Source organism: Ziziphus jujuba, chromosome 1 (genome assembly GCF_031755915.1).
Source record: "Ziziphus jujuba cultivar Dongzao chromosome 1, ASM3175591v1".
NCBI lineage: Eukaryota > Viridiplantae > Streptophyta > Magnoliopsida > Rosales > Rhamnaceae > Ziziphus > Ziziphus jujuba.
This window is the reverse complement of record NC_083379.1, coordinates 40,321,165-40,335,161: the sequence shown is the minus strand read 5'-3', so window position 1 is coordinate 40,335,161 and position 13,997 is coordinate 40,321,165. Positions and strand designations below refer to the sequence as shown.

At 29.7% G+C, this 13,997-nt stretch overlaps 1 protein-coding gene across 1 annotated transcript; it reads right to left on the bottom strand.

Annotated features, from left to right (window-relative positions):
- Positions 1-656: 656 nt before the first annotated feature.
- LOC107434505 (uncharacterized) lies at positions 657-4,002 on the bottom strand. Its single transcript, XM_016045977.4, has 6 exons — positions 3,548-4,002; positions 2,373-2,718; positions 1,706-1,790; positions 1,425-1,511; positions 1,094-1,333; positions 657-1,010 (listed from the first exon to the last, which is right to left on the bottom strand). The coding sequence occupies exons 1-6, from the start codon at positions 3,706-3,708 to the stop codon at positions 934-936; spliced, it is 996 nt and encodes a 331-aa protein (XP_015901463.1). The 5' UTR covers positions 3,709-4,002; the 3' UTR covers positions 657-933.
- Positions 4,003-13,997: the final 9,995 nt, after the last annotated feature.

The window sequence follows — 13,997 nt, the reverse complement described above, 5'->3', positions numbered from 1 at the left end:
TTGGGAGCATATTTCTCTGCAATGAAATGCATTACCAGTAAAAGGCTAATGTCTGATTAAAAAAACATAGGTTAACGATTCACCCAAAAAAAAAAAAAAAAAAAAAAAACCAGTGCATACCAAATAAAAAAATACAAAAAAAAAGAAAGGAAAAAAGGAAGCAAGTAAAAAGCTAATGGTTTCTTTTGCTGATTTCTTATCAGTGATTGCTTAAGTAAGAATTGGCTATTTCTTTCTTTTGGATCTAATATGATGATGCAATTCAATTCTACAAAACACATTTGAAATTATACGTACAGGTTAATTTCCACCATTTCCTTTAATGGTGGAAATTGGAATTTCTCAGCAAGCTCCATGTTTCGAAGCTCTAAAGTCTAACCCGTTTAGAAAATTAAAAATAAAGCTGCATGATGTTATTGAAGAGATTTCTTTCCATTCATCAATCACATTCATTAATTACCAAAACCTAATATTCCCTTAAAAAAAATAAAAAATAAGGCCAAAAAACCAGTTTCCAGACATAGATCATATATTTACTGTCTGCGGCAGCTTTGCAAATGGTAATGGAATATTATGTAGGCATGCAAGGGAAATAAACGGTTAGCTAAATTAAGCATAAAACGCTGAACTAAAATGGTATAAGAAAAACAAGGAAGAATTTGGAACGCCTTATGCTGTACCATTAGCAAATATAAATTCACAGGGTATTCTTAACTATTCATTGTCTTCCAATTATGATTTTCAAAATGGTTCGAGAAAGGGAAAACTTGGACCAATTCTCAAGCTGCCTGTTCAACACCTTGTTTATCTAAAACTAGCTAGAAATTGGTTTTGATTAAAAAAATTTACCATCAAATACTTCTTAAATGTTTAGTACACCAGTAAAACTTGGAAGTGCAAAAAATATATCAATGTTAACCCTACCCTTGTAAATTAAAGGTCTGGGAGAAAAAATTTCCCCATGCAAGATGTTACAATAATAGGCCCTGCCAAGTCCCCCACGGCACAGCCTGCAGAAAGACGCATATTTTAACTAGAGTTAGAGACTGAAAAAACAATGATAGAAAGCTTAGATTTAGAAAGAAATACTTACCGATCCACTGGCCAGCTGATGGACGGAAAAGAGTTGCACCTATCCCTGCCCCAATTGAAGCAAAAACCAGTGAGGCACCACACCTGACAGTAGTAGCTGTAACCTTCTTTCCTAAAAGTTTGGCCTGTTCTGCTGCATCAACTTCATCATCCTCTTTTGAATTTAAAGTACGAGAGAGAAACCGGTATATGTCAATGGCAACTTGAACAATCCAAGATGCTGTCACTCCTAGAAAGTGTCCTGCTCGAGTAATCAAACATGGTCCAAAGAGTGAGATTGAATGTTGAAGCACATAGCAAAAATGAGACAAAATGATTATTGAGCTTTGAACCTCGGAAAGTTGTTCTGCTAACATGGAAGAAGTAAACGTATGTAGGCATTCCTCTTCCAGCTTTGCGTGTGGCTGATTTTGGAACATCTGTATATATAATCTCATCCATCAGTAGCATGTAAGATCTCTTAAGGACGCACAACATAATGTGATATCAAACAATATATATATATATATATATATTCATCTCTATTGTCTATAAGTATTGTTATTCATTCATTTTCAGGTAGCATATTGTTTGAAAGCAAAACTAAAAGGTAGTAGCATAGAAAAGTTAGTACCTTTCAAAAGTTTCCATGCCATGCGCTGAGAAACATAATGTACAGCAATTCTTTCCAGAACTCGCCTAGTTGTTACGACAGTAGTCTTGATGACATGCAAAATATAATAAGGTTAACTATGTTTCCATGCTGAGTTATGCATATTTCTAGAAATCACATCAACTAGGAAAAACAATGGAAGAAGATGCAGCACTGCACAACATACAAGAATAAGTTCTAAGAAGTAGGGAAAAATACAAAATAAGGTAAATTGTTTAGTTAAGGAATTACTGTGAAAGAACTATTGGAACATATATTCAGTGAGAAGATTAAATATTTATAAGACTTAGGAGGATTATAATACAAAATTAAAAGGCAAGTCAAAGTGATTATTGGAAAGAAATAATATAATTAAGAAGAAAGCTAGTGAAATTTGTTAAACAAACTTCATTAATGTGCTGATTTCTCAAATTTGTTGCAAATAATTATTTAATTACCAAATAATCTAATCAGAACCATAGTCAAAGACAGTTTAATTTTGTAAAGCCAAAGGATATGAAATTCCCATATCAACATAGAAAGGGAGGGGGGGCGGCCAGGGAGATATATTGAACCATAAATTACTTAAATGCAAAAAGGCAAGGCAAACACTTCACATAATCAAATCAAGGATAGTGAAACAACTGACCTCACGACCGATTTGCTTGACTGATTTTTTGAAGGGAACAACATAATCCACGGGTTGCTGCTCATCTTGGGCATCCTGCAGGAAGTCATCATCATCGTCTTCCAAATTTGTGCGAGGCTCCAAAAGAGGCAAATAGAACATTAAAAATGACCTCAAGGTTGTCATAGCTAGCGTCCTTAATTCAAAAGCCGAGAATAGAGGCTTCAACTCGACATTGTACTCCTTGGTACTGTAATTCAGAGCATCATTCTGAAACATTCTTTCAGATGCACTTTTTAAATTAGAAACATAATCTTCCGACCATGCAGCACCGGCATCACAGTGAGCAACTGGTACCCCAAAATTACTGCATCATGACCACTAACAATCAGTAAAGGTCAAATTTCAGCTAAAGAGAAACACCACACTAAAAGTGCTAATGTTAAACAGCAGAGTAGGCTCATATGACTAATAACATTCCAAGCAGCACAAATCTAGTACCTCCAAGATCTTGTACTAGTTCACCTAAATTCTTGAGAAAACCACAAAAGTAAAAATTCAGAAGTTTACGCTTTATTTTATTTTTTTCCTCCCAAAAATGAAATGAACTTGTCTCTATGAGAACACAAATATCAAGTTCTGTAGAGTTCAAAATAGTTTCTCAGGACAAACTAAGTGATTTTCTAGTCTTAGTATAGCCAACAACAAAATTAAGCCACCGAAAATTCAAGGCTTTTCTACAGCATTACGATGGGAATTGCATAAGCATTTTCAAGTTTAGACTAGCATGAATAATATGTAGCTGGTGCTAAAAAGCGTGCATAAAGTTCTAAGTTGAAGAAATAAATATGAAAATACAATATTCAGAAAACTTTTAATGTCCCTGCATCAAAGCACTACGTATAATCACAAAACAATATATCATATTTTGAATTACTGCAGTAGTAATTGAAAATAAGAAAAATAGCAATCGATCAAAACCAACCTAGACCACTACAAAAGACCCAATTACTCAGCATGTTTCAATCTCAATCTGCCAATATCAAATCCACATCAAACCAAACTAAAAAAACCAATATTTCTACTTTCATCCAAACCCATATTCAACAAGCCAACGCACTGCAATATACATACACATATACCAATACGTACATAAGTAAATACATATTGCGAAATTAACTTTGGTAAGGACGTACCCGAATAAAGCCCTATAGGCAAAAGGGTATCCCATAGCCACGGAAGCAGCAGCAGACGCAGCTGCTGAGGCAGAGAAAAACCCAGAAGAGTGAAGGCTTTGAGATGCATAAAAAGTCGGGCTTTTCTTCAACAGATCCAAAACTATAGCTATTCCCGCCATTGTTACAAAGTCTGAAGCAGAACAAATCCAAACCCACAAATACAAGACTTTAAATCCAAACCCACAAATACAAGACTTTTAATTTATACAATTGTCTCACTCATCTTTCCAGGGTAAAGTTGCTGGGATGAATTTGAGGCGCAGAGATTTAAAAGAAAAAAAAATTCTTTTTTTCTTTTTAATTATGCAGAGAATGGTTAAAAGGGGAGTGTTTGAGCTGTGAGAGAGTGATTTGGGGGTGCGAGAAAGAGAGAGAGAGAGAGAGAGATAGACAAAAGACCGAGCTGAGCACTATTTTCGACCAATTTTGTAATAATATATAGGGCCTATAATCCCCATAAATTGTTTATAATTATTCAAAATTACAATTTGGCCTTTCAAATTTTAGTTTTTTGTATTTTGATCGCATCTAACAGAATTAGAGTGGATTAAATTACAAATATCTAAAAGTAGAAGGTTTAAATTGCAATCCAATCACTTAAATCGCAATAAATTGGAATAAATTACATTTTAATGTAATACATAAATGTATTACTATTTTATTATTTTACAAAAATATTAATATTTAAATAAATTAATATCTATTTCTACAAACATGTGTTATTGTTTTTTCAATAAAAAGTTCTACATCTAATTTCCTAGTTGAGACTAAAAGGTTTAGTAATATTCACAAGCAAACTTAGGATGAAAAATTTGAAAACAAATGTATGCTTAGCATTAGCAATATAGTGTCTCAAAATACAAAAATTTCTATCCTTTTGCCTAATTTTTTTTTTCTTGGAGTTTCTCAATATTTAGGTAATATACATTAGTAAATTAATTGACGAGTTTAAGTTATGCTTTTTCTTTATATGGTTATATAAATTTTCATTAGATTTTTAGTGTCAAGTAAATATATTGGATATATATATATAGTGCATTTTATTAAAATATAGATATGACTTTAGACAACGATTTTTTTATTAAAAAAAAAGATAATTAACAATAGCACTTTGGACAATATTTTCTTTAAAAATCATTCATCTAAAATGACATCCGCATTGAAAAATTTTCACATATATGTGTATGTATGTATATAATTAGACTTATATTAGGTTCATAGATGGTTTTACCATTTGAAATTCCTTTATTAACTATTATACAACTTTAATGTTGGAGATTTAAAAATTTATTTATGATACATTGGATCCTTACGATGTTTATTTTTCCTAAAAAAAATTTTAATACCATTTTTCAAATTTTCAAACTGCAATCCAAAGACTTATTAATATGTTTAAAAAAATACTTAATATTAAAACCATCATGCTGACTTGAAATAAACCCGATTCTATAAGACATTGAGCAAATACAAAATCTTTGGAATATAGGTAGAATTTTAGTTGGATATTTTTATTCACAATTTTTCTTTTAAAATTCAATAAAATCCATTAAAAGTCCATTATTTTTTTAAATCCTTTAAAGTTAATAAAGTGTTGAATTCTATTAGATTTTTAAAACCATCATAAGCTTTTATAAAATTATTAAAATGTGAATTAAATACTTTTTGACTTGTATTAACTCCTCTAAATTATGAATTTAATATCCGTAATGTACTCTTTTATGATCTGCCTAATTCTAAATTGAATGCACCTTCTAACTCATATAGTGGTCCTATTCAATAATAAATTAAAAAAAGAAAAGAAAAAGAGGTCATATATTGGTTGTAATTTTTTAAATTTTTAAGAAAGGAATAAATAAGATTTTTAACCTTTTTATGCGTAAATATGGGTGTATATGATTGTTTTTGCATGGGTTAAATGCATTTTAGTATGTTATATTCTGGTAAGATTGCACATTGAACCTTAAATTTTAAAATGTTTCATATTAGATCATTAATTTATAATTTATTTCACATTAGACTTTTAATTCCCGAATTAACTAATAAAAATTGAAAAATTGAAAAAGTAGACTGGTATTTTTACTTTACAAATAGGATGATGATAAAAAAAATTATTTAATTTATTTATGAAACAGCTAGTCAATTTTCTAATTCTTTAAATTTTCTGTTAGTCATTTAGGAATTAAGAGCCTATTATAAAATAAATTAAAAGTTGGGGGCCTAATGTGGAAATTTCAAAATTTAAAGGCTCAATATGCAATATGACCAAAATACTGTGTACTAAGGTGCTGCTTTTAGTATATAATAGTTTTGTGGCAAAACTACTAAAACAAAAGTTTGAATCCTCCTATCCTCAATCACAAAAAATAAAAAAAAATAAAAAAAATAATAAAAAATAATAAAAAATAATAAAAATAATAATAATAATAATAAAATAAAATAAAATCTAGCCACACTGATATAATTATTTCGTGCTCTTAACTTGTATCCATCTATCAAAGTTTTTGAAATTGTATATTAAATTTTATATGATTGTTATAAATGTTAGGGTTAACTACATTTTTTGAGCAGATTGTATATTGAGCACTCAAATTTGAAATGCTTCTTATAGAGCCCTCCATTTATAATTTATTGTAGTTTAATTCCCAAATTAATTAATATAAAGTTTACAAAACTAAGAAAATTAACCAGTTTTTTCATTAATTAATTAATAATTTTTTTTATCTTGTTTATAAATGGAGAAAACTAGTCAATTTTTAAAATTTAAAGGTTTTATTAATTAATTTGGAAATTAGATTAATGTAAATATATATTATAAATTAAGGTTCGATGCAGAACGGTTTAATCCTAAGGTCTAATATTCAATTTGACAAAAATACAAGTATTAAGATGCAATTAATTCTAATATATATATATATATATATGTCATGTGGAAATATATGTCATTGTCTGAAAATAACATTGACTATTATCATTAGATTGTTCCCTCTTTATTTATTTACTCCAGTTTGTTTTGAATTTTTTCAATCTCGTGGAGCTGTGCTAATTCTAACTCGGATTTCTTGTTTGACACTGTTATTACATTATAAGAAGTTAAAATCAGGTTGCCAAATTACAATGTTTGATTTCTACTCTAAATTTTAGTTTAATTTTGCTCCCTATTGAAAATATGGTGCTAGGAAATGATAATATCTCATTCCACCTAATACAATTTATGTAATTTTATAAACTATAAAAAATATTATTAAATTTCATACATATGCATAGCAGATGGTCAAACAAGCACCAATGGATTGGAAAATATATGGAATATGTGTTGATGGTCAATGTTGCTGGGTTTGGCTGACTTCATCTTTCCTTTTCTGTAGAAAATACTATACAGTCGAACACATTGTAAAAATCTTCACTGTTGGTATACACTAAGCGTCATTGCATAAATACACAAAATGTCAACACTCAAATACACCAAATGTATGATATGCAAAAATACATGTCATCTAAGAACATCTCTAAGAAACTCTTTATTTATTATAAATTCTTGAAAAGCCAATCTCTAAAAATAAATTTCAATCTACTCTGTATTTTGATTCACAGGAGTTTGATTCTCTAAATTTAGAAAGTCAGAAACACTTATTATATTTAATATTATATTAATATTATTTAATGCTTATCAAATATCAAATCGATTATATTATATTAATATATTTTAATTATTATTTATTGTCAAAAAAAGGAAGGAAATAAATATAACAATAAATATTTATTTAAATATTTATTGAAAAAATAAAAATAAAGAGTGTGATATAAAAAGCATTATTGGAGAAAGTTTTAAAGTTATATTCTATATGTTTTAAAATACTTTCTATTGTATAAAAGATACTTTTATTTTTAAAGAATGCCTTAGGATGCGCTAAAAAGGTTTAAAAAGGAATATTGAACCGAAGAAAAATTACAGAAGACAAAAATACATACACACACAAAAAAAAAAAAAAAAAAAAAAAAGAGGTAGAAAATGATGTCAGAAGGAGGTGATCAAAAGAAAGAAATAGCTTGTAGAAAAGATCAAATTAATAAAAAGGAAGAAATAGCTTATAGAAAAGGTTGGAAAAAAGAATTCATGGAAGGGAAAACAGAACGATATGGTAGAGTAAAACAAGATGGTTACAGAAGGATATGGTATAGGAAAACAAGATGGTTATGAAGGAAATTACAATTATGAAATTTTCAAATTCCAAAATTTAACAATTTTGGATTCTGATGAAGAAAGTGATCAAGAAAGTAGCGACGAAAAGGATCATGATACCTTCGAGGCAAACCAAGAAGAGGAAGAAGAGGAGGAAGATGATGACACTAATTGATACAGATTTTGAAGGAAAAGAAAAGTGAAGGCTATAATGATGGATTTGTCCATGGAAAAGATGAATGATACAAACAAGGATTGGAAAAGGGCATCAAATTAACCAAGGAAGAACTAACTACGATGATAGACATTGCAATGATTCTGATGATGGATGAAAATGATAGTGATTACCATGGAAGTCATGAAAGTGACATGGCTGGAGATGAAGTCATGAGGCCGACTAATGAGCCCATATGTTAAAATGTACCACCTGAGTTTGGAGGTGGAGAAAAAGAGGAGAGGCTAAAGATGCACTTAGATTGTCGTCAAACATTGTTGTCACAATTAGTATAGGTGTGGGCATGTAGGTTTAGTTTTTTATTATGTAATGTCTTTCTTGAACGACTTGTTTAGGTCGTTTATTATGTCTTTTTAGATGTTGTTTGTATGTATCTATGCTGTATTGTTATTATATTATATATTATGATATTTAAGTTTACGCATTTACAAAATTTTTATTAGCAAATGAAAATTTACTAGTACTAGAAAAAAATTGAATACTAACATAAAATACAGCCTCTATTATAACGACCAAGGTACTAACGCAATTTCTAAGGCTAGGTCTTCCAGGAATATTCCTTCCTCGTCTTATGATTCACTCATAACAATATCTATAATGCTTCCTTATCCAAGATTCAAAAATTATTTGGAAAAGTCTTTTCCTATGTACCAAGAATTAATGTTGATAGTTAGTCCATTACCGTATTAGGTTTTAAATTTTCAAATAGATTGATTCCTTATAAATGTTTCAGAAATTTAATTGCATTATTTTTGTCTCTCAATTAATATATAATTTCTCTCTGACTGATTTAAGAAGTTGTTTGCTTAACTAAAAATTGCTATATTGATGAATTAATTAAGTGCAAAGGGAATATAAAAGACCATAATAGAACAAATGTTAATGCCCATTTTTGGAATTGGCTTGCATATAGCATGACAAACAGCATAATAGAACATCATGCAAACTGAGTGAAGAACTAGATGCAAAAAACTGTCAGCACTTAGCACAATCTCTTAAAAGCCATATGAAAAAGCAACAACTTCATGAACCTCCTTTGTTCTCATTAAGCTGTTCCAGTTTGGCCCATGCAAAGGAACAGGCTATCCAACAAAATATATATCAAACAAACTTAGCACCATAAGTGGGAAAAAGCGTTGGAGCAGAATAAAGCAAGAACAACTAGAGAAAGCAAGCCAAAAAGTTTTTATGGAATTTTCAAAAAATTCAAAAATGCAAGTTTTGTGGCTAAAATCACAAATTTCAAACTAACAACACTGTCCAATTCAACCAAAGCCATATGTATCACACCCTCAGTATATATACTTAGAGTGTGATAGAAGTCATACTTATAACACTAATAAAACTTATAATACGGAATATAAAAAGTCTCCAAATATTATTAATAAATAATATTTAAAAAAATATCTCCAAAGAAAATGAACAAAAATAAACTCCAACATTCAAAAGGTCTTTCGAGCCAACTGATAAAAATAAAGCAACTAAACACCATTATCCTATGCTAAATCCAGCTACCTTTAAACTATGGTGTATCTGAAACCATAATAATAAATAATGAGTATAAAACTCAGCAAACTACTGGATTTTTTATAAATATAAAATAAAAAATACTTAAAATCATAACAAATAAATATCCGAAAATAATCTTTAACAACATAAATATAATTTTCATATAAACTCTAATTATCAAGTACTTAGTAGGACTTTCCATAACATAATATTACCCGTCGGTAATTCGAAATTCGAATCAAACCGTGTGTGAGGCATGTAACAAGTGGGGAAATATAAATTTTAAAAACAAACACTTACACCCGAAGATATGAGTCATACCTATATTGTGATCATCAGTAGGTCCTTCCACATGAAACAATACGTCTAAACCCGAAGGTAAAGAACCATAAATCACTAGGAAATACCCTTACATGATTAATCTCAACCCCGGAAAACATATCATAACATATCCATAAATGCCTACTAAATACCAACAACCAGAGCAAAAATACATATATCAATTATCCAACAATATATTTGTACAATACATATATATTTCATAAAACATAAGCTTGTAGAAAAACATAATAAATCAATAACACAAGTACGTATTTGCTATGGTTTCAGTTTTAAAAAGTCCAGTAACTTACCTTAATCAGAAAAGTCTACAAAAGATTAACAATCTATGAATAATACCAATAGTCTCTCATCAGTATAAGACATAACCATCATATACCATAAATATCTTACGTATAAATCCCATAAATAAGCTCTTAAATTCAAACTAAATGAATAAGAGTTGATACTATAAGATTATCATAGCCTAACCCTTAAATCTTAAAATCATAAGTTTAGAACAAGATCAAATCACCAGAAGTCGAATAAAAACATATTAATCCATGAACAGTCTCTAAACAAGAATTCAATTCCTTATTAAAATGATATCATATAAATCTGAAAAATTATAAGGGTACTATACACATGCATAAGTGATTGTGATTAAAACAATTTCATAAAATAATAATGAAAAACCATTCAGAACTCATTGAAAAGTTAACAACTAAATACTGAAACTGTTAGATTTTCAGAAACCTTCATTTAGTATTCAATTTGTTTCTCTTTCATGAAATTTTGTATCCATTTTAAATTTTACAAATTAAAACTAGACACTTATATATACTTATATAAAATTTTAAAATCCAAACAAAGACCGAAAACATGGTCAAATTAAATTTAGTATCAAATTGACAGAAATTGAAAATCAGCAATTCACAGGGGAACCCATCTATACAAAAATTCATTAAAAATAAAATAAATTTCAAAAAGCAGTAATATTTAACAAAGTTTAACTAGATATAGTCATAATGATATATAAAAATTATTAGGTCAAATAGAGATCGAAAAATATTTTAAATCGAATTTTATTCTTTACTAAACGGACCAGAAAATAGATTCAGACAGCTGGATATAGGTAACTCAGAAAATCACTACGGCCAAAATATAAAGAATTTGAAGCTAAATTATTTTATAATAATATTAGACATACAAAAAATAAAGTATAAAAATTTTCAGATAAAACTAATTTCATTTGGATCTGTTTTGAAATTTTTACATACGAACCACATTGCAGTTGCACAGAAAAACCAGACAAAATGCATAAATTCAAAAATTCGTAATAAATTGAAAATAGATCCAAATCGCCTCAAATAAATTTATAATGATTCATAAACATGTCTATTTTATCATAACAAATTTAGTACCAAAATAAACCTTTAATATTTTAAAAAAATTCAAACAATCACTCTGTACAGATCCCCATATAAATTTCAGATTAGGGTTTCAACAATAATACTTCAAATTAGCCTTAATCAATGCTTCTATAATCCCAAAATATCTCAAACAATCTCATATAACATAAAAGGATCAGAAAAAACCAACGTTGATAAACCTCAAAGATTTAGGATCTTCCTTCCTATGCTCCAAAATTTAATCAGAAATCGAAATCTCCAAAGATACTGGATCTCTAATAATCTTAAATGGATATCAAAATCCTAAATTAAGATCGGAAGCCCTTAATATTAACCTTAATAGCTTTTAGGTCTAGAAGGAAAAAAAAAAAAAAGAAGAAGACTTATCCGATACCCTAACGGTGTAAAATTGAAAACAACGTAAAAGTAAAATATTTTTTTTTCCTTCCTTTTTATAAAACCAAAAATAGAGTAAATACTTTTTTTTTTATTTTTTTTAATTTTCTAATAAAATTGAAATATTAAACCTATTAGGATAAAAATTCTATTTTTTTTTCTTTTAAAATATATATATATATATCCAAATAATATAATTGTATAACATACATATATATATATATATATATATATATATATATATATATATATATATATATATTATCTACAGTAAGGACCGACCGCATGGTGAATTTGCAGACCAAAAACGTGCCAAAATCTGCAGCTCTTGGATTGTGTACAATAATCACGGACGGTTCCGATTGTCTACAATTTCTCAATTTTTTTTTCCTTCTCTGTCTCGCTCTCTCTCTCTCTCTCTCAACAATTTCTTATTTTTTTTCCTTCTCTCTTGCTCTTCGTCTCTCTCTCTCTCTCTCTCTCTCTCTCTCATTTTTAGTTAACAAGTGCGAAAAATATCTACGAAATATGTGTTTGCAGTGGGCTTTCATGATACTTCTAGACCCGACTTGTGGCATGAAGAATCTTATATACATTGGTTGTGCTGGTGAACCTGCATCTGCTTTTTTGGTAACTAGAAAGAGGGATACAGATCGCAAAATGACTGCAGAGCAAGACAATTTCAGCTAACATTTATAAAGGTCTGTTGAAGGAAGCAATGACAAACTCAGGTGGTTTAGATGCATAAAAAAAAAAAATTAAATAATATTTTTATTTAACTTTTCTTTTGGGTGTGTAGTTAGATGCATAAAAAAAATTAAATAATTTTGAAGTCATTGTGCTTAAAGAATCTGGGCAACAAATCCCTGGCAAACTCAAGTGGATTCCACACGATAAGGCTTTAATTACTGGAACTCCATGACACAACGGATCGGTTAAAGGATCATCTATCATCTCATACATTTTCGTAAGGAAAGGAGGCAGCGAATTGGAGCTGCCCTGAGCTTCATCCATCCTAATTCCAAAATCCCTAGATCACAAACCTAAACCCCCCAAAATTAATAACACAATTGAAACATCAATCATTTCGTAGAATCCCCATTGGCATTCTCGAAATCCCAATAAAAATCATGTTTTCTTTCTCTGTTAGGCTTTTTTTTTTTTTCCTTGAGCTTCTGCGTTTGTTGGTATTCTGTGAGAAAGAGAAGAAGAAAACAAAAGAAAAAAAAGGAGAAAACAGAGAGAGAGAAAGAAAAAAGATTATAATGGTGGCATTGAAGTAAGGAAGAGAGGTGGTGGAGGAAGAGTGGAGACAGAATAAAAATAAGAAGAAGAAGAAGAGAGAAAGAGAGGGAGAGGGAGAGAGTCCCCAGAAGCCATGAGAGAAAAAGAGAGGAGAAAGCCTCTGATTGGCCCCAAAAAAAAATCTGGACCATCCGTTTAATCGAACGGTCAACAAAACTCCTTATAAATATCACGTTTTTTATCCGTAGGAATTTGGTCAGGACGTTACTATAGACTCCCTCTCTCTCTCTCTCTCTCTCTCTATATATATATATATATATCTTTTTCATTAACGACGCACAAGTGCAAATTTCTTTCCCGTGTAAAATTTTCAAAATAAAAGAAAACAAGTTTTGGAATGGACATAGATAATAAAAAGGCTATGGTAAAAAGTAAAAACCAATCTCATAAAATTATTAAGTAGTAGTTAAAAATTAATTATTAAAATATGGGATCCGCAATATCAATGAAAGGATATGCATTGATTACGGTATATTACCACAAACGTGTAAACCACTAATAAAGTGACACATAAGAGGACGGTGGCAAGTGTTTTCCTATATAGATTGGGAAAAAGGTACTTTAAATTTGGTTTCTATTCACTTTCCCTTATCTCTCCCTTCTCGGAGTTAAAGAACCGTCGGTTGCTTGTTCCTCAAGTCAGCCGCCGTTTGATCTTTGAATCGATCTCTCACACTATCTCCTCCTTCCATCGACCACCTGCTTCGCCTATACCAAATCTCAACTGCTCCATCTGAAAAAAATAAAATAAAATAAAATAAAAAAAAACACAGTCAGAGTTCTCAATTAAGAACGCTTTGTGATATACCAATTGATGTCTTAGAAAAATATATACTGTGCGGACTTTCAGTGAAAACACTTCTCCAACTCAGATCGGTTTGCAAGTCCTTGAATGCAATCATCACGTCTCCTAGATTTATTTCCTTGCATACCAAATGGTCCGCGAAACACCAAACTGGATATTTAATCAAACATTCAGGACCCCAAATATCACATACATAAGATAAGTCTTTCGATTTCTTAGAGAAACTGGAATTTCCTGTCGATAACATT